Below are 14,536 nucleotides of genomic sequence, written 5' to 3' on the forward strand. Positions count from 1 at the left end.
ACAACTTTGGTAAGAATAACAGACTCTGACAAAAAGAAAAACAAATCCTCCATCAACTTGACTTAGAAAAACATGTTATGCTAAACTTCTAGGGAAGAATGAGACTCCTCTGTGGTGTCTAGATTTCACTAGAGATATCTATCGTCATAAGTAAATTACACAGAGAAACCACAGATAAACACCTACACACCTTCAGGTATCAGCTCCAGAATCACTGCTTCCACACCTCTGGCCTGAGAGAGGGCCCTGCCTGACTTCCTATGGTCAGGTGTGCTACTTAACTATGCCTCGGCCTCTTCCAACTCAAGATCTGCGGTATCTATGATGATGTTGCCTAATATGTTAATAGCATAAGTAATTATCTGTTGAGCTGACCTGACTTCAGTTGAGAAGTATTTGGCCTACATATGAGAAAGAACCAGTAGTGCAGGAATCACATCTCAAATTAAGGAAGCCAAGCACTTTCCAGTACAGAAGTGAATGCTAAGAAGTTTAGCAAGCCTCTTTGACTAATGTAAAGTTGAATAAGTTAGTAATAACAAACCTAGAAGACTTACCTCATTTCGTGCAACCAGAGTAATAAATGCTCCTTGTTTATAGCACTCAATAGCAATGCACTTCCCAATGCCACTAGAACCTCCTGTAACCTAAAAACAAAAATCATAAAATTGTCTTAGCACTTGAAATTTCCCCTCTGTAGGAAGCTTTTTAAAAATCTTAATTTAAAAAGTTATTTTTAAAAATAACTATGATGTTCTCTAAAAATGAATCTACAAGACCTAAATGTTTAGCTATTGTATCTTCTTCATACCAAACTTAACAATTGGAATAAGTACATGCATGAAAGACTGTCAGTAGAGCTTGCTATTTTGACAATTTTAAGTACTGAAGCATAAATTGCACACTTAGGATATTTTTCTGAGTTCACTGGCAAAAAAGTAACTTATAAGTCTAGCTACTAAATAACACATTAATCTGCCTCTGATTCCAAATCCAAATGAATCTTATTTCCTTACTGTACCTCTGGCTATGACTATAACAGATTAAAAAAAAAAGGTCACCTGTATATATCTTATGATATTTGAAATGAGTGCTTTCTATAAAAGTAATATATAATCATAAGAAATATTTGAAAGGTAAAGGTTTTCTTCTTGAGCTATTTTTCCCCTCATTATCTACAGCTCAGCCATACTGGCTGCCTTTCAGTTCATAGTTCCATGTACCTTCCAACCACAGTTCCTTTGCACATTCTATTTCTCTTGCCAGGAATGCTCTCCTCCCCTCTTTTCATCTAACTGGCACCTACCCACCCATCAAATCTCAGCTCAAATATCACTTCCTCAGGAAAGCCTTTGCTGCCTCCTCAGCCCCACCCCGCCTCACTTTTCAGCACCACATTCCTTCCTCTCTAATTTATGGCACACACAAAATCAAACAGCCAAACATTTATTTGTGTGATTATTTGACTCACAACCATCTCTCCTATCACCACCCCATAAACTCCTCCCTTAGCACAGGGAGGATTCGACATATATTTCACTGAATAAGACAAATGCAACATTATCTTTCTAGTCATTTTGTCCCCATGCAAATTATATAATATTGCATGGTACTGTATCCTGTTTTTTAAAAAATTATATTGTAATATCTTATGTCAAAAAACTAAAAGGCCTCACAAGATTGCATTAAATAGCTATATCCAAACTTAACCCTTTCCCTATACTCAAACATTTAGATTATTTCTTAATATTTTGCCATTATACATAAATCATGCTGTAAGGGACATCTCTGACCCCATCCCAGGATTTTCAAATCATCGTGGAGCGCCTCCTACCCAAATGCATCTACTTCCATGAGACTCACAGGCATCCCTTACTTCCCTTTAGCCTCAACTTGCCACCACTGAAGAGATTTCTTTGGTGGATAATTAACCAATTATCTACAGAAGGTTGCTATAAAAATATACCTGTTGCTTAGGCTAACGGTTGCCTCTGAGGAGGTCTTTGCTATCAGGATAGTTCATGGGTTGTTTTTGGCTAATTAAATTTCACCATAGCAATTGGCAGGACCCCCCCAAAATGTTCCTGTTTTATGACATTACCCCTGCTGCTTAGATGTCCCTCCACCCACATGCCACACACACCTACATTTCCAAACCCTACCCATCCTACAGAGCCCAGCTCAAACATCCCCTCCTCCATGAAGCTTTTCCTGACTCTGTTACCCAGTCCTGCCCTTCAACTGTCACATCTACCTTGTGCAGTTACTTACGTATCTTAGCTCCCTTGTCAGACATCAGTTCTCTAAGGATAAGAACCAAGTCCAGCTGATTTCACTCATTCCTAGAACAGCACCTGGCATAAGCAGTTGCTAATAAATACTTGCCTACGTTAATTTGCAAATTGGTGTATGATGCCATTTCTCTGAAAAGTACAATGTCAAAAAAACCTTGTAAATAAAATTTCCCTATTTGTTATTCAATGAAAGTGAATATGGAAGTTATGAGGTTATTGAGAAAATGCATATGCTCTGAAGTGCGTTGTAGATTTTAAGCTATTGCTATCATTTTCCTTTTTCTAGACCATATATAGGTAAGCTAGCTGTGTAAATTTACTGCAAAGCAAGAAACAGGTTTAAACCTGATCACAAGAAGAGTATGACGTCAGCTTTTGGGTCATGGTTCTTGGGAAACTAACCTAGTCAAGTCAGGCAATTCTTAGAAGGTATCTAAGAATACACTTGTGCCAATTGGGCTATGTCATTCTGAATGTTATAAGAAAGTATAAGGGATTTCCACAAGGGCTGAAAAAAGTGATAAATGTCTATTGAGTTGCCTGACAACTGCTGCTAAATCGAGCCCAGATGGGGCACACTAAAGATAATAGTTCAATTTCCTTTATCATTCCTTCTTACTATTCATTGCAAATATTTTTTAAGTGTTACTATCTTAATCACATCATACAGCTCTTATTAAGGGCAACAGAGGGGACTGTTTGCTGCCAGGAGAGCTACTCCCAGTCATCTCCAAAAAGGGGGCATATATAAATAACTATATACAGAGTGAGACTTGCTGCAGTTTTACTACTGTAATTAGATACATAACACTAATATATAAGAATTTTTCTAAAAATGAAACAATAGTTATAAGTTTGTTTGTGCTTCCACACAAGCAGTCTAAAGATTAGCTCTCCCTCCTAAAACCACCCAGTCTAGTCTTAAAAAAATCTCAGGAAAAATAATTACACTTTCACTCTTCTTAGGACATAAAAAAAGAAGACAGATGGTGACATCAGCATGAATTATTCAGGTCATTTTCACCTTATTTATAGTGTGAAATAATAATCCTTTGTTTTAAAGTGAGATGATAAAAATAAAAAATTCTTCTAGTCTCTCCCAACCAGACACGATGTTTATTCATCTTACTTATGGCCTGCAGCTTCATGGTGCTGGAAGGACTGCAGTCAAGGTTAAGTGAAAATGTCTTATAAATAAGGAATCAAAATTTTCATTCTGCTTTTGGCATTACTTTTTTCCAAATTATTCTCTGCAAGCACAAGTTCTGAAAGAATCCATGTTTTTGTGGCAGAAGTTTTCTTGTGGCTCTGAAACTTTCAGAGTTTAGTATGACGATATAGTTTTTCTTTTGTTTTTTCTTTTTTTAATGAATCTGGACAATTCCTCACCTACCTTCCACAATCAGGAATAGCAGGAATTGCAAATTTTTTTTTTTTTTTACAAAGCAGAAATTAAAGAAAATACAGGATCTCATTCACAAACTCTTTTCCAGATTTAAAGCGCACTAAAAGAAACGACCATCTTATCCTACAACAGCTTGGTGGGGAGGCTGGGAGCGCAGATTCAGAGCTGACGTGCCAGGAAGATACGTGCTGCCAGCTTAGTTAGTAACTGACTCTCCTTACTCCTAACTCCCCGCCTCAGTGTGCTTTGGGGGTGGGAGATCCGAATAAGAAAGCTGCTGAGAAAGCCACCGCTCAGGGGCAAGTGCCGGCGCGGGCGGGAGCGCTCCCTCTCAGGGTAAGGAAGGTGCCACACATGCAGAACAGGGATCACGGAATACGCGAGCTTCCGGCAGGACACAAACCAAACCCATCCACATCTCCCTCACTCCTAAAGCGCCATCCGTGCCGTTAGGCTCACCATTCTGACTCTGAAGTAACGGCAAAGGATTGCTTTGAAGCAGCAATCGGCAGCCCCCGGACTGAGCTCGGAGACAAGTGTGCGGACGGGACAGAGGCGTCCCAACACCGCTCGCTAACCGGGACCGCCAGGCCACTGGGTTCAGAGTCACTTCCTAGAATCCTTTGGTAGCTGCTCTTCCTGTCACTCGCACAGGCCATGTTCCAGTGGCAGGCTGCCTCAGCGGGTCCCGGCGGCGGGGACCCGCCCTCCCTGCGGTCCAGCCCCTCGCGACCCTGCGGCGTCTGCGCCCTCCCCGCGCTCCGCACCCCGCGCGCCACCGACCGCTGTGTCCTTGGCAAAGTTTCTCAGCCCCTCTGTTCCTCAGTGGACTCATCGGGAAAACGGAGGACAAAATATCCACATCCCAGGGATGCTCGTGAATTAACGAGCAGCTACTGTGCCTCCAGAGTCCCGAGAACCCGGCTGGCTGGCGCTGTCCCCCGGTCGCACCGCTCTCCAGCCCCAGGAGGCGCCAGGTGCAACGGAGGGAGGGTCCTTGAGGCCCGGTGCTTGGCCTGAGGTGACAGTGCCGGAGTGGACGGCGGCAGGTGACCCTCCCCATTTGGCCGTCCCTTCTTGGGGACCCTGGCCTGGAGAAAGGGACGGCGGCGGCCCAGCCTCGGTGGCCGGTGGCCGAGAGGGCCGGGAGGTCGGGGCGAAGCAACAGGAGGCCACTCACCACCACATGCGCCCCAGGCAGGGCGAGGGGCTTGGGGCTGATGAGCGGAGACACCATGTAGAGCAGCAGCACGAAGGCCACGAGGAAGGCGGCCGCCAGCAGCAGCATCGCTCGGCCGCGGCGGCGGGGGCCGCGCAGGCACAGGCGCGCTGGGCTCGGCGGCGGCGGCGGCGGAGCGTCAGGCGCGGCTCGCGCAGCGCGGCGCGGTGTTTGGGTTCGCAGGCGGGGCGGGGCGGCGCGGAGGGGAAGAGGAGGAGCCGGGCAGAGGCTCCGCCCAGGCGGGGGGGGTGCTGCCCGGGATGCTCCGAGGTCGCCGCCGCCTGCAGAGCTGCTTCTGGGGGGCTCGGGCGTCCGTCACGGCCCCCGAGTGGGGACGGGCCCCGCAACCTGCCCTGCCGAACCGGGGCGTCCCCGAGCGAGCTCCGGGCGGCGCCACCTGCGAGCGCTCCTGGGAGAGGCTGGGAGACTTGCCCCTGGGTTGGTTTGAGGGTGCCTCTTAGGACCCCGCAGAGCAGGTCTGCAACCTCCCAAACCTCCTGCTGAGCGTCAGCGGCGCCCCGGCCCCGGGAGCTCCGCCATTTCGTGAGTACCGAGCCCGGACGGGCCTCGGGGCGTGGTAGACGGTGGAAGCCCGGAGGTTAAGCCCTGAAATCCCGGCTTCCATTTCATATTTTCTTAGTGTGCTGAGAAAAGGGTCACAGCGCACTTTCGCTTTCCAGAGGACCGGAAAGCCTTAACGCGAGTTTTGAAAAATCACTTAGATGATTCAATTTCGTTGAGCTCCGTGTTCTTCACGGAGGTTCAAAACAAAACAAAACAGCTTTATTGAAATCTAATTCACATAACTCTACCGTACAGTTCACCGATTTAAAGTGCATAATAAATGGTTTTTAGTATAGTCACAGAGTTGTGCTACCATCACAACCATAAATTTTAGAACATTTTTTGTCACACTCCCAGAGAAATCCTGTGCTGTATTTCTCTTCTTGACTTACTGTCTGTCCAGAGTTAGCCAAGCTGTGAGACTTGAAAGCAACAGTCCCCAAGACTTCTGACAAGGGTGCAAGTTTGGAGCTGCCTAAATTTACTACCCTCAGGTTTGATAATTCACTGGAAGGGCCCATAGAACTCACTGAAAGCTATGAGTATTCGTGGTTACAGTTTATTACAGGGAAAGAATATAGATCAAAATAAGCCAAGGTAGTAAATGTATAGGGCAAAGTCTGGAGAGTTCCAAATGCAAATCTCCTGTTGTCATCTCCCATGGAGTCAGGATGTGTGACCCTCCTAGCATTGGTATGTGACAATATGCTTGGAGTACTGCCAACCAATGAAGATCTTTTGAGTTTCTGTGTCCAGAATTTTTACTGAGGACTCATTACATAGGCTTGGTTAATTGTGCACGTGGTTGCACTCAGTCTCCAACTAGACAGATAGTGCATGACACAAAGCCCCCACCTAAATCACATGGTTGGTTTTTCTGGCATGGCCAATCCCTGTCTAAACAAAGACACTCCTATCAGGTATGACAGGACATACATGACCTCCCAAAAGCCAAGGGCAAAGGCCAAACCTTTTCAGAAAAGGCTGAATTCTTTACTACATAGGCTGCCACCTGGCCTTTGGCCAAAGCTATCTTACGGAAAAATGAACATATGTCCAACATTTGGAGGAACCAGTGTGGGTGGAGTAGGAGGCTTTTAACTCAATTTCCCAGTACATTTGACCATCAATATTATTATAATCAGTATTATAATCTCACCAATACTGCTAGGTGTTATACTGTATTAAGATATAGTAGTAAACATAACCTGAAAAATAAGAGTCAAAATGGCTGATAGTGACATATGACTAGCATTCTGCTCAGCCATCATTATGTTAGGTAGATAGTTAGGATCTCTGGCTCTTCTAGGGACAAGGGTGCCCTGTTTTGGTGCTGTCTTAAGCAATTGCACCACTTGGAAAGAAGGATAAGGGTGGGCACGCCATTTTGGTGTTGCCCCACCCTTAATCTTAGCCCAAGCAATACTTGGGATAGAGGGAATGTTTTCTCAATCTGGGAATTCCCTAGCCCAGGCATAATAGGTTTTCCAAAGTGACCTAGAGTAACCTAAGGGTAATTATTATGCCATTAGCTTCAATCTGCATCATGGTTCACCTCCTCCCCCACCCCCCATGGGCTTTCAGAGAGGGAGCTCTTATGGGCAGATGGAATTTTGAGGACACCTGTCGATCATTTAATAACATCCCACACCTCCTGAGAGCCCTCCCTGGGACTGGGCTAATAAAAAGAAACAATCCAAGAATTCAAGGAGAGTGAATCAGTGAGTCAATCGGTCTGTCTCTGTCCACTCACGGAGACTCACCTGTTTTGTTGTACAGTTATGAGCTGCTCGTGTGAAACTGCTTCCTGCCTGAGGTTACTCCGTGGCATTGGCCCTACTGGTGATTTTTCCAAGCAAGGAGTCAGAGAACCAGGATAATAGTCTGGACTTGACACTTTGGTGTGTCTGGTCGTTCTTTGGCCAAGAGCACACCAAGAACCGAGGGCAGACTGCCACCCTGACGATCATAACATACGACCAAACTATTTCCCAGAGCATTGCCACTCGGGCTTGCAGTTTCCCATTTAACTCTTACCTGTTTCCAAAAACAAGAAAACTGTTTCAGGCACCAGACACTGAACATGTTTTGGCCATCAGGTATCCTCTACATTTTAGAATTAACAACTATGTGGGCTCAGCAATCTTATTTGTTCCAATTTAGCATGTCCAATCGAATTGCCTCAAGGGCAGATTTACCTGCCTTTCGTTTTGTAATACCAGGTAAGGGAAACTCCTTGGGGAGACACAATATCCATCTGCAGAGTACATTCATGATACGGAGATGCAACCACTTCACATAGAGTCTGTTCAAATGTTCCTATTTTTATCCAAATTTCACCTTAATCCTACCAAACCTTGTATTTCCACATCTTCCCAATTTAACTGGAGCCTCTGTTAGGACTTTACCGATAGGTTTTAGAACCACAGTGCATGGGGCTACCATGCCAAGGAATTTCAGAAATGTTTCTTTGCCACCCATGACCATTTACCTATTCATGTACATAAACTTTGGGCCCCCAGCCAGGGTTTGGACCAATGGACCCAGTTTTTCTCTTTAGTTCTTATCTTGATTACATTGCATATCATCACCACAGGTGACTGGAGGTCAGGTTTCTCCTTGTCATCTTTGCTTTGCAGCTTTTAGGATTTATCTGAACTAGGATGGATTTGTTTAGGGCCCTTCAATGTTAGTGGACCAGCAGAGGCTCCCACTGGGCCACCCAGCCTCTGAGAGTGCAGCATCAAGACTTTTGTTTTGATACCACCAATGCCTGCTTTATTCATACCATTTCTTAATAACTGTTTAAATATTTCATTCACTCTCCTTTTTCCATTTCCCTGTTGTCTTGGAATCAGTCTACTATATGTTGTTCAGCATAACTTTTACCTTTGGAGGTGGCCCTGAGGTAGCAGCTGCAGCTCAAACTGGCCAGGATTCAAGCTTGGCCCAGCCTCAGGATCTGCTCCAACACTATCCCTTACTTTCAGCTATTACAGATAATGATAATAATCAAAGGATTATATGTTCAGCTTTTTTCTTGTTACTTTGCATTTATTTTGGCATCCAATAAGCCAACTCCCTGAGAGTGGAATCCATCATTTCTAAATTCCACTGGCGAATCTTACTTCCAGTAAGATAAGTAAACCCATGATCAACTGGAGTTTATTCCAGGGATGCAAGGCTGGTTCAAAATTTGAAATTAAATCAGTGTAATTCACCATATTATTAACAAGTTAAAGAAGAAAAATTGCATGATCGTGTCAATGCAGAAAAGACATTTGACAAAATCTGACACGCATTCATAATTACAACTCTCAGAAAAATAGGAATACAGGGGAACCTCCTCAACTTGATAAAGAACATCTACAAAAAAATCTACAGCTAACATTATATTTAATGGTGAAAGACTGACTACTTTCCCTGTAAGATCAAGAACAAAGCAAAGATACTTGCTCTCACCACTCTTATTCAACAAAATGCTGTAAGTTCTAGCCAGTATAGTAAGGCAAGAAAAGGAAATGAAAGTCATATAGATCATAAAGGAATAAATAAAACTATTCCTAATTGCAGATGGCATGATTGATCATGCAGAAAGTCCCTAGGAATCTAAACAAAAACAAAAACAAACCTAGTAGAATTAAGCAACTCCAGCAAAGATGCAGGATACAAAATAAATATACAAAAGTAAAATGCATTTCTATATAGTAGCCATGAACTTGTGGACACTGGAATTAAAAATATAATTTCACTTACAATTGCTAAAAGAAATAAATAGGTGTCACTCTCACAAAACATGTACAGAACTTGTATGCTGAAAACTACACAATGCTGATAAAAGAAATCCAAGGAGATCTAAATAAAAAGAGAGACACATCATGTTCATGAATTGGAAGACTCAACATAGTAAAGATGTCAGTTTTTTCCAAATTGATTACTGTTTAATGCACTTTCTATTCTAACCCCAGTAATATTTCTGTAAATACAGACAAGATTATATGTAAAGGCAAACAAACCAGAATAGCTAACACATCTTTTTAAAAGAAGAATAAAGTGGGAGGAATCAGTCTACCGGATTGTAAGACTGGTTATTTAGCTACAGTAATGAAGACTGTGTTGTATTGGCAAAGGACAGACACATAGATCAATAGAATTTGGAAATAGGCCCACATAAATACACCCAACTGATTTTCAACAAAAATTAAAAAGCAATTTAGTGGAGGAAAGGTGTCCTTTTCATGAAATGGTCCTAGGACAACTGGACAGCCATAAACAATAAATAAATAAATGAATTTTGACCTAAAGTTTATACATTTTGCAAAAATTAACTCAAGAAGGTGTGATGGCTAATTTTATTTTTCAACTTGACTAAGCCATATAGTGCCTAGATATTTGGTCAAACATTATTCCGGGTGTTTCTGTGAGGGCATTTTCAATGAAAGTGTCATTTAACTCAGAAGACTGACTTAAGCAGATTGCCCTCCCTAATGTCAGTGGGCCTTATCCTATCAGTTGAAGGCCTGAATAGAACAAAAAGACTAACCCTTCCTTGAGTAATAATTCTTTCTGCCTGATGACCTTTACACTAGGACATTGGCTTTTTCCATGACCTTTGGGCTTGACGTGAAACACTGGCTCTCTGGCTTGCCAACTGGCCCTGCAGATCCTGGGACTTACAGCCTTCATAATTGCATAAGCCAATTCCTTATAATAAATCTCTTTATTATGTATACATCCTATTCATTGATCATGGACCTAAATGTAAAACTATAAAATGTTTAGAAAAAACGTAGAAGATGATCTTTGAGAGCCAGGATTATGTAAAGACTTTATAGATTTGGCCCCAAAAGCACAGTACATAAAAGAAAACACTGATAAATTGGGCTTCATCAAAATTTGAAAATTTTACTCTGCAAAAGACCCTGTTAAAAGGAAGAAAAGGCAAGCTGCAGACTGGGAGAAAATATTTGTAAACCATGTATCTGATAAAGGACTAGTATCTAGGATATGTAAAGAATTCTCGGCCCACACCTGTAATCCTAGAACTCTGGGAGGCCAAGACAGGAGGATTACTCGAAAGCAGTAGTTTGAGACCAGTCTGAGCAAGGGAATGTCCTGTAGCTGGATGATACCAATGTCAATATCCTAGTTGGGATATAGTGCTATAATTTTGCAATACAGGAATATTGTGGCTTTGAAGATGATTCTTATGTGATAAATCCAGTGCAGCATTTATATTTCCTAATGATGTTGGGTTCTTTCTTTTCCCTTGGGGGAAACTGGGTGCAGGGGATCTCTGTTTTGTTTCTTGCAACTATATGTGAGTGTACAATTATCTCAAACTAAAAAGCTTAATAAAAAAGAAACAGAAAATTCAAGTGGAAGAGGAAGGCAGGAAAATGGGTCAGAGAGATACAACAACACAAGAGCCGGGAAAGATTTTAAGCATGAGAGGGACTCAACTTACCATTGCTGGCTTTGCAAATGGAGGGAGGGGGCCAGAAGCCAAGGAATGTAGGTGGACTCTAGAAACTGGGAACAGCCTTCAGCTGACAGCCAGTAAGGACACCGGACCTCAGTGCTGCAACTGCAAGGGATTGAATTCTGCCCACAACCTGAATGAACAAGGAAACTATAGCCTACAGCCTCCAGAAAGGAATGCAGCCCTGCTGACATCTTGATTTTAGCCCAGTGAGACTCATATTGGACTTCTGACCTACAGAACGGCAAGATAATAAATCTGTGTTGGTTTAAGCCATTAACTTTGTAGTAATTTGTTAGAGAAGTATTAGAAATCTAATACAAGTTCCCCTTGCCCACTCAGACTAATACAGTTTGTTTGGAATTTCTGCATGGCAAGTCATCGCTGAACTTTATGGCTTAAAACAGCAATTATTTTCTCTTTGAGTTCCTGTGGGTCAGGAATTCAGCAAGCCTTTGTTTGGTTAGGCAATTCTAGCTAGGAGTCCTTTGCACAGTTGCACCCACACAGTGTCTGGGGCTGGTGTAGCAGAAGGCTGAAGCATCTGAGGACAGCTCTCTCCATGTGGTTTCTCTGCCTGGGCTAGTTTGGGCCTCTACACAGCATAGCAGCCTCAAGGGAGTCAGACTGCTGACAGGAGACTGGAGACCAAAGCTTCCAGAGCAAGTATTCCAGAGAGCGAAGTGGTGGGTGTATCACCTTTAGTGACCCAGCCTAGGAAGTCATAGTGTCACTTCTGCCATATTCTGTTGGTCTAAAATATTCACAAAAGCCCACCCAATTTCAAGAGGAGAGGAAGTAGATCCTACCTATCACTGGGAGGAATGTCGAAGTGACATTGTAAGAGCATTTGAGTGGGAAGATATTGTTGTGGCCATTTTTGGAAAATATAATCTTTCACAAGAACCAAACCTAAAAACAACTGAAAGTGATTACCCCTGGGGAGTGGAATCAGCGTTGAGGAGGGTTTGAGGGGAGGGAACCACTGAGTTACATCAAGTGGTACCTGAGTTTGTGCTGTGCTTCACGCTCTGCCTGTCATGATGGTTCTGGTCAGGTGTCTGTTCACCAGAGTTGGGAGTATTTTTGGTTATGCTGAGGACGTAGCATCTTAGTGAGCTGAGCAGTCATTTGTTTTTGTCCTAGGGACCTCATCACTGATGAATCATTGCTTAAGATCTCTGTGGGAGAGACCATTCTGATGACCACTCTAGCCCTGCAGCCTAATGTGGTGCCCAAGTGCATTAGGCATGTGCTGGTCAATTGCCACTACTTGGCTTTTGCAACTGACGGACCTTTCCAGCCCTGATGAATTGAAAAGCCAGTAAAGTGCATTAGAAAGTGTTCCTTCCACTTGTCAAAGCCTTGGCTAAGGGATTGGATTTTGGGTCTTTTCTAGGAATATTGTGGCTTTGAAGATGATTCTTACATGATAAATCCAGTGCAGCATTTATATTTCCTAATGATGTTGGGTTCTTTCTTTTCCATTGTATGTTATTGGAGTTCAAAAAGGATCTACTGTTGAGTTTAGTTTCTTCAACCAAACAAACCAAATCACTCTCAGCAGCTCAAACCAAAATACTGAATGCAGAATCTGTTGATTGAACACATATTGATAAATTCAATCACTTCTGAAACTTGATTCTTTTTCTTGATCAATATAACCCATTGTTATACAAGCCCCAAATATTTGCTGATTATTCAGAATCCTCCAAATTCTTGCAAATATATACATTTCAGTCCTATGAAGCCTTCTTTTTTCCTACTAAATTTTGTTACTTTCACATACAAATTTGGTGAATCTGTGAATTCAACTGATGTAATATGGCAACCTGCAGGATCAAATGCCGAGTTTGGCTTTTGATTACTTAGGCACTGTAGTTGCAGGAAATGTCTCTTTTAGCATAGTCATAGAAGATCCTTGGATTTCCATCTTTGCTTTGACCTCAACCAGCCATTCTCATGCACTTCGTTTTACACTCCAGCAGCTACAAAGTGGCTCCCCAATGTCTTGTCCTCACTGGGCACTTCATTCCATGTGACCATAGGCAATAATGTAATTAGCTGTTTCACCATGAGCTACTAGATTCCCATCTGGCTAGATGCTGTGGATGCAGCTACAATCCTACTTTTAATGTCCTACTATCTTTGTGTTACTTGCTCAAGATTGAAGGACCTGGGTGACAGTACCTGATATGCCAAGGCGAAGTCAAGGGCCCATGGACTGGCTGCCAAGTGATGAAGAGAAATAGGATCTTTCCACTTTGGTTCCTGCAGTGGGAGGCCAGGGGCATTGCCAAAACTAGGAAGGCAGTCTGGATGAAATATACTCTTCTTCAGAGTGTATTTGTTTGATGACTATCTTTGCTATCCTAGTTTTCTCGTTTTAAAACCTTTTCTGTTATTTTATAGAATTCCAGAGGAGGAGACTTTAATTCTTGTGATTTGCTGTCAATCGGACTGTAATTCTTCTTTAAAACATTTTTTAACTTTGGGAAATTAAAAATATTTAAAGATAAAACTATAAGGGAAAAATAAGCATCCATATTTATGTCATCCAGATTTAGATGGGGTTCTTACTATGTTGCCAAGGCTGGTCTCAAACTCCTGGCCTCAAGCGATCCTCCTACCAAAGCATAATTGGTTTTTATGAGACAATGCAAGTCGTCTTTAGCACATCTCTAATTTTGAAGTCCCCGATAACCTAGATAGAAACATATCACAACTTCACTAGACCAGTAAGAACAAAGCCGCCTTATAGAATTGACTATTTTATAAAAAGTCTCACAGATAATCCATCAGGTAAATCAAAATAAAAGCATAACTCCCTTATTTTTTTCAAGCCTTTACTAAGTATCTAATAAGTAGTGTCCAGTACTATGTTAATTGGTAGGGAAAATTTAATTCTCAGTTTATAATCTAAATGATCTAAACAAGATGAACAGAACATGCTTGAAACAGAGAAAAATCTTAAGATAGTAGTAGCAACTTAGGGCTAAAGCAATCCAAAAGTAGGATGAGGATAGTTCAGTGATTCTTCCTAGAAAACATTACCTGGTTCATCAGCTAGGTTTTAATGGAAGTATGTGATCTGGACTAGCAGAGAAAAGGACACTATATTAAATAGAGACTGACATAAATGAAGGAATGGAGGTAGGAAAGAACATGGCACCTGTGAGAGCTCACGAACTTGAGGCAACCCCAGTGTCAACACCATGCACCGTGTTGCTTCATTTGCAACCTGCTGCACCAGTGTTAGGTAGACACGCCTCCATTTCTTAACCATGAACATGGCTGAATGGAGCTTCCATAGCATTAATAATCAAATTCACTCATTCTGTTCTTCTGCATGTCATTGACAGTGAACTCAGACATCAATTCTCTGTTGACATGCCTTATAATTAGAGTCCCTATACATTTCTCAGGCTGAGACAAAGGCTCTTAAACATCCAGGGTGCAGCTCATAGAGATGGTCAACAATCTTCTGTTGGCTCAGAAAATGTCTACCCAAAATTTATAAGGGTCAAGAGCCAGAGAACCAGATCATACCCATTCCAGTTCCTTTGAGTATC

General features: G+C 42.5%; 1 protein-coding gene across 3 annotated transcripts in view; it reads right to left on the reverse strand.

The window, feature by feature from the left end:
* Positions 1–9,298, reverse strand: part of KDSR (3-ketodihydrosphingosine reductase) — a 42,774-nt gene extending 33,476 nt beyond the window's left edge. The window contains exons 1-2 of one of the 3 annotated variants that reach the window (XR_006729302.1): positions 4,880–5,093; positions 558–647 (exon numbers count right to left, since the gene is read on the reverse strand). Coding sequence is in view for 2 of the 3 variants with exons in the window: in XM_045527907.1 (XP_045383863.1) it covers positions 558–647; positions 4,880–4,987 (198 nt within the window). In the remaining variant the exon portion in view is untranslated. Of the gene's footprint in view, positions 1–557; positions 648–4,879; positions 5,128–9,238 lie in introns of those variants that run through there. The other 2 variants (XM_045527908.1, XM_045527907.1) reach the window with 2 other exon arrangements.
* Positions 9,299–14,536: the final 5,238 nt, after the last annotated feature.

This window comes from Lemur catta, chromosome 16, assembly GCF_020740605.2.
Source record: "Lemur catta isolate mLemCat1 chromosome 16, mLemCat1.pri, whole genome shotgun sequence".
Classification (NCBI taxonomy): Eukaryota; Metazoa; Chordata; class Mammalia; order Primates; family Lemuridae; genus Lemur; species Lemur catta.